This window comes from Oryza sativa, chromosome 3, assembly GCF_034140825.1.
Source record: "Oryza sativa Japonica Group chromosome 3, ASM3414082v1".
Taxonomy (NCBI): Eukaryota; Viridiplantae; Streptophyta; class Magnoliopsida; order Poales; family Poaceae; genus Oryza; species Oryza sativa.
The window spans coordinates 31224743-31240550 of record NC_089037.1 but is presented as its reverse complement, the minus strand read 5'-3'; the positions used below and the strand labels follow the sequence as shown (position 1 = coordinate 31240550).

General features: G+C 49.6%; 2 protein-coding genes across 2 annotated transcripts; one reads left to right on the top strand and one right to left on the bottom strand.

The window, feature by feature from the left end:
* The first annotated feature begins 1448 nt into the window (after positions 1 to 1448).
* LOC107277107 (uncharacterized) lies at positions 1449 to 2383 on the top strand. The gene has a single exon (XM_015774753.3). It carries the CDS (start codon positions 1569 to 1571, stop codon positions 2193 to 2195), a length of 627 nt encoding a protein of 208 aa, XP_015630239.1. The 5' UTR covers positions 1449 to 1568; the 3' UTR covers positions 2196 to 2383.
* A 4658-nt stretch (positions 2384 to 7041) lies between these two features.
* Positions 7042 to 8822, bottom strand: LOC4334054 (uncharacterized). Its single transcript, XM_015773525.3, has 5 exons — positions 8270 to 8822; positions 8067 to 8144; positions 7848 to 7947; positions 7602 to 7732; positions 7042 to 7499 (listed from the first exon to the last, which is right to left on the bottom strand). The coding sequence occupies exons 1-5, from the start codon at positions 8741 to 8743 to the stop codon at positions 7248 to 7250; spliced, it is 1035 nt and encodes a 344-aa protein (XP_015629011.1). The 5' UTR covers positions 8744 to 8822; the 3' UTR covers positions 7042 to 7247.
* Between the last annotated feature and the right edge of the window lie 6986 nt (positions 8823 to 15808).

The window sequence follows — 15808 nt, the reverse complement described above, 5'->3', positions numbered from 1 at the left end:
AATTCCAAATAACAAAACCAATAATCTCCAATGCCCAATTGTTCATCACAAAATAATAATCAAAAACACCTTTGATTTTACAAGACTGTGTCCACGCACCTGGAGACGCGAGTGTGGAAGCGGGGAGGCCCACCGGAGAGGTCGTGATGTGGGAAACGGTTGCTGGCTCTCAAGCCGAAGAAAAAGGATGATGCTAACAGGTGGACCCCACATTTTGGTGGCTCAAGGCAGGAGGGAGGCGAAGTGGACTTCGGCTGAAAGGAGGCTGGGCCAAGAAAGGCCTGCGCGCGGGGGGGGGGGGGGGGGGGGGGGGGGGCGAGGGGGGGCCAGGCCGGCGAGGAAGGGAAAAAAGACTTGGGCTGGAAACGGCCCAAAGGACATGGACGGAATTTTAATTTGGTTTTTAATTTAAATAATTGATTAAATGAACTTTGTATTATTGAAATTACCACTCGAGCACTGAAAATTCACGAGAAATTTCAAAGAGTACTTTATGGCCAACTATGATTTTTAAAGAAAAATTTATTTCCCACATTAATTTTACTTTATAAATTGCTTTTAATTTTAACATAAATTATAGAAATGATGTACTATTTGATTTTTAACCTCGAAAGAAAATCAAGGCATAACATTCATTTTCAGAATTTTATAGCTACATGTTCCTAGAATTTGAGTGACAATCTATATTACCTGGGGAGCTAGAGATCTTTGGAGAAGCTCCCATAAACATAACCTTTGTAAAACTGAACAACTCTCGAAAAGCGCTCTTAAGCGGTACCTCTATTTCTCTATAAAAAACCAAATACCACTGATGAAGTATATATTGCTCTCGTCCTAAAATTAAAAAAACAAAGCTTTGTTTTTTCTAAAAAAAAAGTTCCATTTTCCAACTTATATTCTCTCATTTTTTATGTGCATATTTCCCGAACTGCTAAATGATGTTTTTTCTCTCTCTCTCTCTATATATATATATATATAGCATGTCAAAATGAAAAGCTATCCCCAGAAAACAAAGAAAACGAACTTAGGCTTGATTGGCCGAAGCTCCATGTCATGACTGAATAAAGCAAGGGAGTCTCTGTCCGTTTCATTACGTCTTTCTCTTACTGATCTAGGATCAAGGTAGCAATTCTACTACTACGAAACAAAAAAGAACTTGATTTTTCAGGGAAGGACAGCTTTCTTTTTGGCAGGAATGCAAGCAAGCTAGGCCAGAACAAGGAGAAAGGCTAAAACTGTCTGAGCCAAGAACCAGACGCGCTCATGGCTTCACACTCCCACCACACTAACACAATATGCCATTTGTTTGGCTTAATAAATCATCTGCATCATATCAACCTTTCCGTCAATGGTTTAGTTTATGTTTGACTCTAAGCCATGGCAATGGATTAAGTAAAGCACATGCAAATTCAACCACTCTCTCTCAGCCAGCCACTCGCTGTCTCACTAGCTTTCTTTCTTCGTCTTCCTCTTAAGAAATCCAATAATCTTTAACCGAACACCACTTAACCCCCATAATGCTCGCCATGGCGACCATCCAGAAATAGGATGAGACGGCGGCGGCCACGATGCTAGGCAGGATCATCTTCTGCGTGGTGATCGCCGCGGCCGTCCTCGCCGTCGTCCTCCTCGCCACCGTCTCCCCGCTGCCGGGGCGCCACAAGGGCGGCGGCGGCGGTCGAGACCATCCGTGGACTCTCACCGTGTACATCCATACGACGACGGCGGCGGCGGCAGCGGCAGCGGCAGCTGGAACCGTGTCGCCGCCGCAGCGACAACAGCAGGCGAGCGCGTTCGTGTTCCGGCACCGGATGACGGCGGGGCCGGAGAGCGCGTCGAGGACGGTGGGCGCGGCGACGGGGTTCGTGCTCCCTGCCGAGGCCGCCGGCTCGGCGATGTCGGTGTTCGACACGGTGCACCTGGCGTTCGACGTGTCGGGGATGTCCGGGAGCGTCTGCGTCCAGGCGGCGGCGGGGGACGGCGGCGGCGGCGAGAAGGCGCCACGGCCGACGAGGCGGCGCGGGGAGTGCGGTGACCCGGAGGTGCTGCGGGTGGTGGGCGGCACGGGCGACTTCGCGTTCGCCGCGGGCGGGGATGGCGTGCTCCGCGCGCTGTGCGCGCCGCGGCTGTTCGGTGGCGCGGCCGCGGCGAAGGTGTTGCGGCTTGAGCTGAGCGTTGCGCACGCCAAGGGCTAGTGCGCGTGCATGGGCGAATATTTTGCTCCTTCTTTTTTACCTTGTGCAAAATTGTTGGGCTTTTTTTTTTCCGCGTTACATTCTCCGGGGAAAATACAACTCGGCTTTGATGCTGGCAGAAATGCAGAATACATCTGACCAGTGTGCATATAAGTGTTGAGAATTGGGTGATTTGAGTGATTTGAGGCCCTTCATTTTTCGTGTCCAAGCTTGAAACTGAGCGTATGCTTCATTGGTTCGTGGGACGGTGGAAGCGTATACTGCAGTCTGTTTGATTCAGCATCGGGCAACGAGACATGATCCTTTGCAGTACTGTATTTGCAGAAGCCAGGCTGATAGGTGGACCTGGTCCCACATGTCAGCGGCTGCTACAGCAGCTGCAGTCCTGTAAACAATTCCCATTACGGATAACGGGGCAAGCTACTTTATCGTATTCTATGGACACATTTTATAAGCTGTTAAATGATACGTTTTATGAAAAAACTCCAAAACAATTTTTTTTAGTTTATAATAGTTAATAACTTATCTAGTTTTGCGTGAAACAACTTAGCCAAATGAATTCACCCATTCGAACGCACCCAATGATGCATCATTCGAATGCTAATTAGCAACTTCGGTCATTGTGTGCGCGCGTGTGCTTTTTCTTGGGAGGGGAATGCATATCGTTCCGTTTGTCCATTCCGATTCATTTTGGAAAAAAGTACGAATTACCTCCCGAACTATCGCATCGTCCGAATTACACCCCTGAACCATAAAACCGGATATTCTTTACCCCAAACTATGCAAACCGGACGAATTACCCCCCTCAATCCAATCCACGGTAGTTTTGGTCTACGTGGTGTACGCGTGGCAGTCCAGTCAGCATTTTAGTTATTAAAAAAATGTGGGACCCACCTGTCATACCCCTATAACATTATTCCCCCCCTCTCTCCTCTCTCTCTCTCTTCATCTCTCTCCTCTCACTCTCTAAACGCGCACGGCGCCACAGCGGCAGGCGGCGGAGGAGGCGAGGCAGCAGCGAGGAAGGGCGGCGCAGGTGGCGACACGGAGCGGCGGCGGCGGCAGGGGATGAGGCGAGGCGGCAGCGAGGAAGTAGGGGAGCTTCGCCGTGTCGGCCGCCATCCCTGTGCGCCAGCGCGTCGCCGTCTGCATCTAGCGGCGGCGGTGGCTGCGGCTGCGGCGAGGCAAGCGCGTTGCGGGTGCCCTAAGGCCTGTCTACTTAGGCCCTGTTTAGCTAATGGGACAGGGAAATCATTTCCCAACCACTAAAAGACATCTTTAAATCCTAACCATTCATTCTCACTCTTTCATTTAATCCTAACCCTTCATTCATTTCCAAATCTCAATCCCACCTCACATTTCCCATTATCCAAACACACCCTCACATTACATGGCAAAACTTTGTCCTGCAGGACCACATTTTAACCCAAACAATTTGACGCACGGTGCACCAGAAGATGAAGTCCGTCATGCGGGTGACCTGGGAAACATTGTTGCCAATGCTGAAGGTATAGCCTTCATGTAATCACTACGAATGCATTTTTGATGTTTCTCTCTAAAACAATCTTCTTGGCATACTTATTTTATGGTGTGTCTGTTTAATTGTTGTCATACAGATGTAGTCGGCCGCCACGATGGAGGGGAGCTTCGCCGTGTCGGCCGCCACGGCGGCGGTCGTGGCTATCGAGGAAGGTGCCGCCGAGACGGCCTCCGCGTCGGCGTCGCCGTCGTGGCCAAGGAGGACACCCATGCTCCGCGCCTCCATCCCCGTGCGCCAGCGTGTCGCCGTCTGCATCTGGCGGCGGCGGCGGCTACAGCGAGGCGGCAGCGAGGAAGGGCGGCGCAGGGGGCGGGAGCGAGCGGCGACTGGGTGGCGAGCAGCGGTGGGTGTCCCTCAGATCCGCCCGCCCGCAGCGCCCCCGCCTCGCTCGTCGCACGCAGTGGGGCTCGCGGGGATGGCCGTGGACGGCGGCACGAGGGGGCGGGCGCAGCTGGGTAGGCGAGGCTAGAGCGGCGGGCGAGCGGGAGGCGGCACGGCCCCGCCCACCACAGTCGCCCTGGTCACCGCCCTCGCCCCCGAGGTCGCCGGCGTGCAGCTCATCCTCGACGGCGCCGACCTCGCCAAGAAATCAGTAGCTAGTCAGCCTCCGCCAGCGCCGCTCGTCCCCGTGCCGCCGGTCGCCGCCCGCCCCTGCACGCCGCCATTCACTGCCCTCGCGCCGCCGCCCACCTCTCGCCCTTGCGATGCCCGTGGAAGAGAGAGAGAGAAAGAGTGAAGATAGAGAGAGGAAGGAGAGGTATGACACTATGACAGGAGGGTCCCACAATTTTTTTAAGAAAAAAATTGCTGACTGGACTGCCACGTGTACGCCACGTAAACAAAAACCACCGCGGATTCGGTCGAGGGGGGTAATTCGTCCGATTTGCCTAGTTGGGGGTGAAGAATGTCCGGTTTTATGGTTCAAGGGGGTAATTCGGACGATCGCGGTAGTTCGGGGGTGTAATTCGTACTTTTTCCATTCATTTTGCACGATCCATGCCTAAAATCCAATGTCAACCAAGGCCATAGTCCACTGTACTGTGGCCCAGGGAGGCCCAGCCCACTTGGTGTTGTAATATCTCAGAAGGAAAAAGTACACCGAAGGTCCCTCAACTTGTCATCGAGATACAAAATCGTCCCCCAACCACAAAACATGATATGTGGTACCCCTCAACTTACAAAACTATTCATTCTAGGTCCTTCGTTGGTTTTAACCTCGGTTTTGTCCGACATGACAGCTGAGTCAGCGCGGGACCTGCGTGGGCCCCACATGTCAGACAATCCACATCAGCTTTCTCTTTCCCTCTTCTCTCCCTTCCTCGTCTCTCTCTCTCTCTCTCTTCTCTCTTGGCATGGCGGGCGACGAGTGGGGAGGAGATTGCGCCGCTCGCCCAAGCTGGCCGAGTCCCGGTGGCGCCGCTCGCCCTCGCCGGCCAAGTCCCGGCAGCACCGCTCGCCCTCGCCGGCCACGTCCCGGCCGTGCCGCTCGCCCTCGCCAGTCGTGCGGAACCTCTCCGCCGGGGTCAACGGCGACGATGGCGCCGCCGCGCGTTCGAGCTCGACCGGTGGCGATTCCGCCTCCCTCCATGCACGCTCCCCGCCATGGCCACCGCCAACTACACCGACGGCGAGCTCATTGTCACCGTCCCCAAGGGCGCCGCCCCTGACGACGACGACGATGGCGATGGTGTGCGCCGCAGCCGTGCTTGGAGGCTCCGGCGCGCTCGACCTGCGCGCTCGTCGTTGGCCGCCGCCCTTCGACACGAGCACCTTCTTCGCCTCGGCCCCGAGCGTCGCCATTGCCACCACCCACCGCGGCCGGCGGCGACAACGGGGGATTCATCTTGCCCTTCCCCATTTCTCTTCCAAGCTTCTTGTTTCTGGTGGGCGGTCCCCTCCCATGGGCCGGTGCCGGCGAGGGTGAGCGGCACGGCGGGGACACGGCCGGCGAGTGTGAGCGGCGCGATCGGGACTCGGCCGGCGAGGGCGAGCGGCGCAGCTGGGACTTGGCCGGCGTGGGCGAACGCGCGGTCTCCTCCCCACCCGTTGCACACCATGCCAAGAGAGAAGAGAGAGAGACGAGGAAGGGAGAGAAGAGGGAAAGAGAAAGCTTACATGGACTGTCTGATATGTGGGTCCCACGCGGGTCCCACGCTGACTCAACCGCCACGTCGGGTAAAACCGAGGTTAAAACCACCGAAGGACCTAGAGTGAACGGTTTTGTAATTTGAGGGATGCCACGTAACTGGTTTTGTGGTTGGGGGACGATTTTGTATCTCGATGTCAGGTTAGGGGGTGGCTAGCGTGCGCGTGCACTCCCCCCTTCCCTTTAGTCTTAACTATATATGTTAATTAATATATTTAACACTAATGATAGTAGTTAAGAAAGATTTTGGAGATTTTTTTACTAACAGATTAAAAAAATTTAAGTTAGATTTGAAAACTTTCGATTTAAGATTTAAATTTTAAAGTCAAATTTTAAAAACTTTCAACTCAGATTTGAAAACTTTCAACTTGAGATTTGAAATCTTTCAACTCAGATTTGAAACTTTCAACTCGAGAATCGAGATTCGAAAACTTTGAAGTCTAGATTTAAAAATTTTGAAAACTTTCGATTTGAGATTTGAAAACTTTCAACTCGAGATTTGAAAACTTTCAAGTTCAGATTTAAAAATTTTCAACTCTAAATTTAAAAACTTTCAAACTCAAAATATACTAAAGATAAAAAAAATCAGAAACAAAGTGAGAAAAAAAAGGTAAAAAAAAAAGGAAAAAAAATCGTAGAGGAGGCGTGCGCGCGCCGGCGCAGCGGCGCTGGGCCTGACTAGTTTTTCCGGACAAGTTGAGGGACCTTTGGTGTACTTTTTTCCTATCTCGGAAAGGAAAGCCCGCACGAACCCCGCGCATAGCGAGGCCCACAATCACGGCGCTTCGGTGTCCTAACCGGCAGCGCGCCTCCACCCGCGGATCCGGCCGTCCACGCGACGGAGCCCCGCGCGCCGCGAAGAGCCGCGGTGTCACGCCCACGCGAACGGACGTGGCCTCCCCTCCTGCAGCGGCTTCACCGGCGAGAGCGACGAGACCACGTCGTCCCCGCTCCCGCCTGAGTCCCTCCCTGCGTCCGCTACTATCATGTCCACGTCGTCCGGTTCTTTTTTTTTTCCTCCCCTGAACGCCCAGCTACAGATCCATCCGTTTTTTTTTTCTGAACGTCGCAGCTACAGTCTACAGATATACAGACGTGCCGATGACTCGTGACACACACCACGATCTCGAAAATGTCGTGAAATTCGTGCGTTGCAAAGATATCCGAATTGGAGATTTCTTTCTTCCCCCGAGAGGCTTTATTGACACTCTGTACAAACTACTTCGTACCCTCTTTACAAGTGAAGAAAGAGAGAATACTATAAAAACACACACTTTGCAACTCATTTTTTTTTGCTATTCCTAATCTTGATATGAAAGAATAAATGAATTATGAATCGGAGCTATAAGGCAATTCCTGTACGTGTTCATGCGAAAGCTGTACGCTTGCGTGGTTGTCGCTGTGCCTGTGCAGCCGTCGTCGACAGCTTCGACAGGAGGAAGACGCCGGCGGAGGAGGCGAGCACGGCGCCGGCGAAGCAAGCCATGTCAATCCCGGTGACCAGCGGCACGCTCTTGAACTTCTCGAGGACGCCCGCCTGGAGCAGCAGGAGTATGGCGTGCCCGATCCTCGTCTTCGCCTGCGTGATCGACTGGATCCTGGCCCCTTCTTTCAGCTTCTGCGATATGGAAATTTACGGTTCTTTATCAGCATTGATCAATAGCCAGACATGGTTACTGGTGAACATCTGTCAAAACAAAAATCGACAGATTTCAGTTACCTTTAGGTTGAAGGATCCCAGGTGAGAATTATCGCCTTGCATTCCTGGGTTCTGAATGCTCCGGGAGCCGTAGAACATGATGTACATTCCCATGCCAAACGTGAGAAGAGCTGTGCCGATCAGGAACATGTCTGCAGAAGAAGAAGCATAGTTTGATTTGTCAAGATTTAGTAGGCATAAATTAAATCGGTTTAACATGGAAATGGTTACTTGTATGCAGTTTAAAAGTGATTATAAGGGGCGTACCTATTGCCTCGATCAGCAGCTTTATGATCTCTGCTTGATCAATTGTCTGTGTCAGGGCACGAAACTGTACGAAGAATGATCTCACAACTGCACCACATCCCTGCATAATTCAGCACGAAATCTTTCAGCCTCGAATGTTCTTTCACTTAATACGATCTCGAATCTTGATTAGTCCATCATGGTTTCACTTGCAGCAGGAAATGATCGTAGAAGCTTTACCTCGAGAAAGCATGGCACTGATCCGACGAGTGATCCGGCCACACCGATGAGCGTGAACGACTGGCATCTGACAACACCCTGAAAATTTTACAGTTCATATGAACTCCATCAGTAATTTAAATCCGCAAAACTTCGGCTAATTCGGATTCCAAAGAACTCGCAAAATTTGCTGCATTTTGAGGTGATTAGTTTCAGTTAATTACCTGGTGGATGGTGGCCTCGGCGATCTTGGACCAGCACTGCTGCGTCGGCCGCGTCGCGCCCCCGAGCTGCCTCAGCACCAGCCTCCTCGCGACCTCGTACGCCAGCGGCAGCAGCAGGTCGGCGCCCCTCCTCGCCTCCTCCGGCAACAACACCACCCCGCCGCCGCGCTCCCTCTCCAGCGCCGTCACGCCGGCGGCTCCCAGCGCGATCAACGCCGCCTTCCGCTCCGCCGCGCGGCTGCCGACACCGCCGCCCTGCCTCTTCGACTCCCACAGCGACGGGAACTTCAGGGACGGGATGCGGCACGGCCCAGCCACGCCGCCGCCGCCGCCTGCCGCCACCGAAGACGACGACGATGGCATCATACGATGATGGCTGCTGCCGTCTCCATGAAAAGCCTTCGCGGTTGCTCCTCTCAGCAACCTGCCGCTACCACCACCACCACCACCACCACCAGCTGCTGCTGCTGCCATTGCTGAAGCTGCTGAACTCCGTCACTGTCAGCTACCGTTGCTCTGAACAGCAGGAAGAAGAAGGTGTCCGGAGTCGAGGCCGTATTTATAGTCGCTGATAACGTACGATGGAGAGGAGAGGGATCATACGGGACACGCGTGGTAAATTCGCGAGTTTGGGAAGTTTCGACGAATAATAATCAAAGCCCACGAAAATGCAGAACGAGATGGAAACGGAGAATATTCCGATGGCATCTCTGATCTCTCTTTGTGGTGAGCTTGTGGTTGGCGTGGATTTTGTCCCGGAAGGACGGAATTCTCCGACCGGTAGAAAATCGCCGTGGTTTCTTTGACGTGGAACTGGTACTGACAGAACTACTTTTCGTGTTGAAAATATCACCGTGTTGTACCAGTTGTAGGTGTGGTTACTGATGATTATGAAAACGGTGATGGAAATTCTCGATCGATCGAGCATCGTTTTAAAAAAAACAAGGGTAAAATTTGTTGTAAGTATTTGATTAAGAAAAAAATTAAATAACTTATAATATGAAATATAACGGAGGGAGTACTAGGCTGTGTTTAGTTCAGCGCAAAGTTTAAATTTTGGTTGAAATTGGAGATGATGTGACTGAAAAGTTGTGTGTGTATGACATGTGATGTGATGGAAAAGAATTGAAGTTTGGATCTAAACACAACTTTAGTTGTAGGTTGTGATTAAACAATTATTACACTGACGTACAGTTCCACGATAATTTAGGGCCTATTCAGCAAGCGCCGCGGCTGTGCACAGTGAATGTGGCACTGTTCATGCCGGCAGTCGCAGCCTGGGCAGCCCAACAGGCCCTTAGTTACTAAATGAAATTGTGTATATTTTGTTGAGATAATAATGAGTGCTATCTGTAAACGAAATGGCAAAGAAACCGGAAACTGTACAAGCAAAACGGAGTAACTCTGGTAATTCGCTAAGTTACAGCAGGTTATTATCAATCTCAATCAAATGATACCAGGTTTATGATCACACGCATCAGAAGGGAACAGGAGAAACGATCGACCGAGGAGACTGGAGAGTCGCTGTACCGAAAGAAAAAGTTGAGTTTGATCTCCAGCTCTGCACGCGAACGGGAGAGAGAGAGAGAGAGAGAGAGAGCAGACAGCTCCAAACTCAGTTGACGAAAGATCTCCACCGCTGCGACAGTGGAGAGAAACAGAAGCCGTTCCAGAAACGCCGACGAAAATGCTCGGGCGCCGTTCGTTCGTTCACTTGTTCCGCCCTCTGCTCGGAACGATCGACCGCACGCGTGGGCGACTGGGCGTGCGTGAGGCTGACGAGGATGTGTAAAATGCCGCAGGTGACAGGAGGCGACGGACGAACGACGTGTGCGCGCGGCGCCAGAAGGTTAATTTCTTGGTCCTCCCGGGCCTCCGCTGGCACGTGAGGCAAACGCCGGCCGCTCGTTATTATGCTGGAGTATGTCGTCGTCTCCGGCACTCCGCGTGCGCTTCTCAACGAGTTCTCAACCTTCTCTTGCACGTGTACGGTGCTGTCGGCGCCGCGCACCCTGAAGTCCTGCATCGATCACACTGCTGCTCCGGCCGATGCATTTCATCTGAAAGAAGTGTTTCATCTTAAAATATAAATATTTTTTAAAATAGTGCTAAGTCAAATATTTTTAACTTTAACTATCAATAGAAAAAAAAGATAAATCATGCAAGAACGATGTTACTAGATTTATCAGTAACAAAATTATCATAATATATAACTCTTTTTATTTAAAACATCTTTTTTTAAATATTATTAGTCAAAATAACATCTCAAAGACTATATTGAAGTCTAAAAATAATTATATTTTGAGATAGATAAAGTAAGTAGTAGTAACAGATCAAAACAGTAAGCGTAGTAGTAGTACAGATCAATACTGTCCCAGGGCGGGCAGCGGCGATACTTTCGGTACCATACAAGACGCGGTTTAGAAAACCATTCTAAACGCCGTTTACAAGACGCTATAAACGTGTGGTGTGTTGTTGTTTTTTTTTTTCATGGCTATATCCTCCAAGGGTTGTAGTGCTGTTCTGATAATACGAAACGCAGTACTATGTTGTTTATTAAAAAGAAGCACATATCTGATTGTGAATGCTCGCTCGCACATTTGTCATCGACTTCGGTATTGTCTGATTGTCTCCGAGCGACTGGGCGAGAGATGTAGCGGTTGGCGCACCAACCATTGTCCATTGAACCTGCCAACCACGCCTCGGCGTCTTCTCTCCTCTTCTCTCGCCCCGTTAACTTCAGGGAGCGCTACTTGTACACGGATGATCGACAAGTCGGAACTACTCCTTCACAAGTCAGAATTTCGTACTACCATTTGGCAGCGATTCGACTACTCCTAGTTGCATACTTGCAACCGAGAGGTACAGTACTCTTCTAGCTACAGTATAGCGAGTGCTACTACTCCAGACTGCTTCTACTTCTCTGTACTTGCAGGGGGTGCATTGTGGCCGATACATTCGTCCAGGTTCAGCGTGTTGAGCAGATACGTTCGGTTTAGCATTCCAGCTGCTAGCTCCAAGTCGCCAACACCTTGTCGTCTCATCGTTTGTCATCTGGTCAGGTCGTCAAGTCCTGAACTACTGCTGCCGTTGGTTTTCGTTCAGACACTGCATAGCTGCATACTGGCTTGTCCCAAAAAGAATCAAACCTTGTGTGTGACCCAGAGTTTGATTTTTTTTTATGGAGGGGTACACAACTGACTATCGACCGAGGGTGTGTTTAGTTCGTGAAAAGAAAATTTTTAAGTGTCACATTAGACGTTTGATCAGATATCAGAAGGGGTTTTCGGACACGAATGAAAAAACTAATTTCATAACTTGCTTGGAAACCGCGAGACGAATTTATTAAGCCTAATTAATCTGTCATTAGTATATGTGGGTTAATATAGCACTTATGACTAATTATGGACTAATTAGGCTCAAAAAATTCGTCTCGCGATTTTCATACAAACTGTGCAATTAGTTTTTTCTTTTTATCTATATTTAATACTTTATACATGTGTTCAAAGATACGATGTGATATTTTTGAAAAAAAAATTTGGAAACTAAACAAGGCCGCCAGCTAGAAACAGCAGCACGTACAGCCTCTTTTTTGAAACGAACCACACCCACGAGACAATGTGAGTTTCATTAATTGATATAGCACAAGAATAAGTATATAGTCCTGGAAGACTATAGACAGAAAAGAAAAACAACCACACCGCGCGTCTACAACAGCTCCTGTTGCGAGAGAAAAAATAGAAACAAGAGATCTTCAGAACGACGCCTCCAAAAAAAACGACGCCAAGAACACCACCACTACCTGTCCCGGAGAGCAAGGACATGATTTTCACTTGAAAAAAGTAACTGGAGAGACAAGAATATGTAACAACGCTCCAAGAGGAAAGCGGCACCCACATGCGTTATTGTTGCTACCCCGAAGATAGAGCATTCGCCCATAATTATTTCATCATTCCCAAGAAATAAGCTCCTGCACACTCCGCTGCCACCACCGTCGAAAGCCTTCGACGCACAGCCACCGCATCGGCGCCACGTTGCCGGCCGACCGTCATAAAGGAGCTCGACCCCTGACACGCTCCAGCTCCATCCACGTAGTTGGGTTGGATGAGGAGAGGGTGAGAGAGAAGAATGGATCTCCTCTCTCCCACACTAGCCCGTTCGACGTGGTCATCTTTTGTCGGCAAAAGGCGCCGTTGCCAGAGGACAAATATCTAGACTGGGGCCCGTCGTAGAATCGCAGCTCCCCCTGATGGTGTAACCGCCGACTCCGCCATGATCTAGTTGCCCGCGTCACCTCGGGGCACCATACCGCGTCTATGCTGATGACACCATCCGTCACAGCGCTTCCGATGTCATGTTAGGCCGGAATTAATCTCTATCTCGAACTCCGTTTCGATTCCTTCTTCTCTAAATTTGGTCATTAACATTTCTTTGACGTGGAATTGGTACTGGCAGTACTACTTTTCATGTTGAAAACATCGTAGTGTTGTATCAGTTGTAGGTGTAGTTAACCGATGATTATCCAAACGGTAATGGAAATTCCCAACCGATTGAGCATAGTTTTTTTTTTAAAAAAAAAGTGGTGCCGTTTTCAACTGTTTTTTTTATTCTGGCCATGTGTAAAATTTGTTGCAAATATCACAGTGATGTACTAGTTGTTCGTTGTTGTGGTTATGTGATTATTGCAGTGACGCCCTGTTCCACGACAATTAGTTATTACTGGATGAAATTGTATATAATTTTTTTGAGATAATAATGAATGCAATCTGTAAAATGGCAAAGAAATCGGAAACTTTACAAGCAAAGGTGTACTGAATATATGATATATGGGAGTTACAGATTATACTGCAGGTTATCAATCTCGACCAAATGATACCAATGTGCAGCTGAAGGGGACAGAAGAAACGATCAATCGAGGAGACCGTAGAGTAGAGTCGCTGTATCGAAAGAAAAAGTTGAGTTTGATCTCCAGCCCCGCACGCGAACGGAAAAAGGAGCAGAAAACCCCAAACTGAGATGACGAAAGATCTCCCCGCCGCTGCGTCGTCCGTCCGTCCGTCCATCTGAACGTAGCTCACATTGTTGCGTTAGTTCCAGCTGGTTCACAGCCGCTCTCCTCCGTTCAAACAGCTGTTTTTTACAAAAGTTTTATATACGAAAGTTATTTAAATATTATGTCATTTTTCTAAAAAATAATATACACTTAATTAATCACATGTGAATGGATCATTTCGTTTTTCCCAATCCAATCCAGGGAAACGAACGCAGCTGCTGGGATCGGAATGAACGCAGCCGCTCGGAATGATCGGCCGCACGCGTGGGCGTGTGTGACTTGACGAGGATGTGTAGTGTAGCGTCGCAGGTAACAGGAGGCGGACGTGTGCGGCTCCCGGCCGGCTTACGCCGAGGCCGGCACGGCGGCGCACGTGAGGCAAACACCGGCCGCTCGTTGAAGGCGGTGCGTGCTCTATGACGTCGCCGTCTCCGCGTGTGCCTCTGAAGTTCTCAACTCTGGCACGTGTACGGTGCACCCTGCGTCGATCACATGGTCCATTGGCTCCAGCCGACGATTTCCATCAGAAAACTGTTTGTGTTCTACAACGTGGTAACAGATCAGAACCGTAGGAGCACGTAGAATTTTTCTTTTTTTAGAAAAATACGAGTGATATTACAGTTTTTAGGAGGTATCGAAAGTTGCTATATTTTCGAATGTAAAATTTGTATAAAAAAAAGGTGTAGCTATATTTATGGCGCCATATTTTTCACCTAAAAATAGTCGGCGTGTATTTACATTGTAAGTCTCTAAATTACATATGTAAATTTAGTGTATTTATAATGTAAGTTTTAAAATTACATATGTAAGTCTCAAAATTACATAGTAATTATATGTGTAAGTGGGATGTAAGCGGGGTATAAATTGTGTTAAAGAAAAGGATGCATACATGTAGCATGAAATTAGGTGACGTTTCACTTGGATTTGCATGACTTTAGAGATTAGCTAGCAATAGCATATGCTTTCAGGTCTCTTCGCGAGGAAAAAGTCAGTATGGAAGCACGGATCTTAAACACAGATCCAACGGCCAGATAACCGACTGTAATCAACGAAAAAAATCTGTCGACATAATTATAGCAAATCCGAAAAAAATGGTACGTCTTAGTATCTCTCGCGAACTGTAAAATTTCTTTAAAAATATTCCTTTTCACCGGTTTCATAGGAATACGCATGTTTCAAAGAAATTGTCACAGATATATCGTTATCGTATAGCGAGAATAAGAACTCACGACGAGTTCGCACAGTGAGTACACAAACTCGCGATGTTTGCGAGGAATAGCGGGAACGATCCGCGCCACCACGAACTCGAGAGCGAGATCGCTGAGCGAACTCGTGAGTACTCGTGCATGCTAGTCTCTTCTGGTTTGCTGCTACCACAAGTTCACATTTTTAGACCATTCACGGTGCGCCACAAGAATTTAGTGTGCGTCACATGCCACCTAGACCTAAGAACACCCAAGAACTAGATGGATACATACTCCACGGTGCGTACTACTTGCATACTACTTTATAAAGGGTCCCACAGTGTTTCCCATCTCCTCTGTCCTTCTTATCTCTTCTTTCTCCCCTCTTTGCTCTTATCTCTTTTCTCTCACCTCTCTACGTCTCCCACAGACGGTGAGGAATGGTGGCGATGGGGTGGCTGGTGGTGCCGGAGACGGGTTGAGCGGAGGCCACGGCGCCGGGCAACGGGGCGACCTAAACGGCCGCCGCCGCCCTGCTCGAGTGGTGGCGACGGCTCCGAGCCCCGGGGCGGCCTGAGCGGAGGGCGGCGACGACTGTGCCGGGAGGCGGCGCCAGAGACGGGTCGAGCTCGCCGGCTCTGAACCGGCGTCGACATCAAGCTCCTATGCCTCTCTCTTCTCCAGCCGGCCGTGTAACATCCCAGCCTAGGGCTTAATAGCATTAATACAATACTCATATCAACAAGTTATAACTTCTTTTTCGGAAGCCGATCAACTCTAGGGTTAAGCGTGCTTGGTCTGGAGCAATTTTGGATGGGTGACCGACCGGAAAATTCTTCCTGGGTGTGCACGAGTGAGGACAAAGTGTGCAGAAAAGACTTGTGTTGGTCTATAAGGGCAGCCTATGACCTATGAAAGCTGCCAAATGTAAGAGGGCCTGGCATAGGAGAGGCGGGACGTTACACGGCCGTCCCCTTCTCTTCTCCTCCGCCGGCTTTTACTGGGAGTTAAATTTTAACTCATGGTAACGTGGACGAATATCGGACATCCATTTCTCGATCCAACGGTAGTTTTCAAGTTACCACTACATATGTGGTTTGTACTACATATTTTCCCGCGAGACGGGGTTGGGAGCAGTAGGACAACGCATCGCGAATGTGGGCCCCCTGTAAAACTAACGAGGAACGGGTGGCTAAAGTTGGCTCCACGGTCTTGAGCAAGCCGCGCGGATTGCCAACGTGCCACCAATATTCGGTTTTTGGGGTGAGGCTGTATGCCACATGGAAGCATTGTGAATGGCCT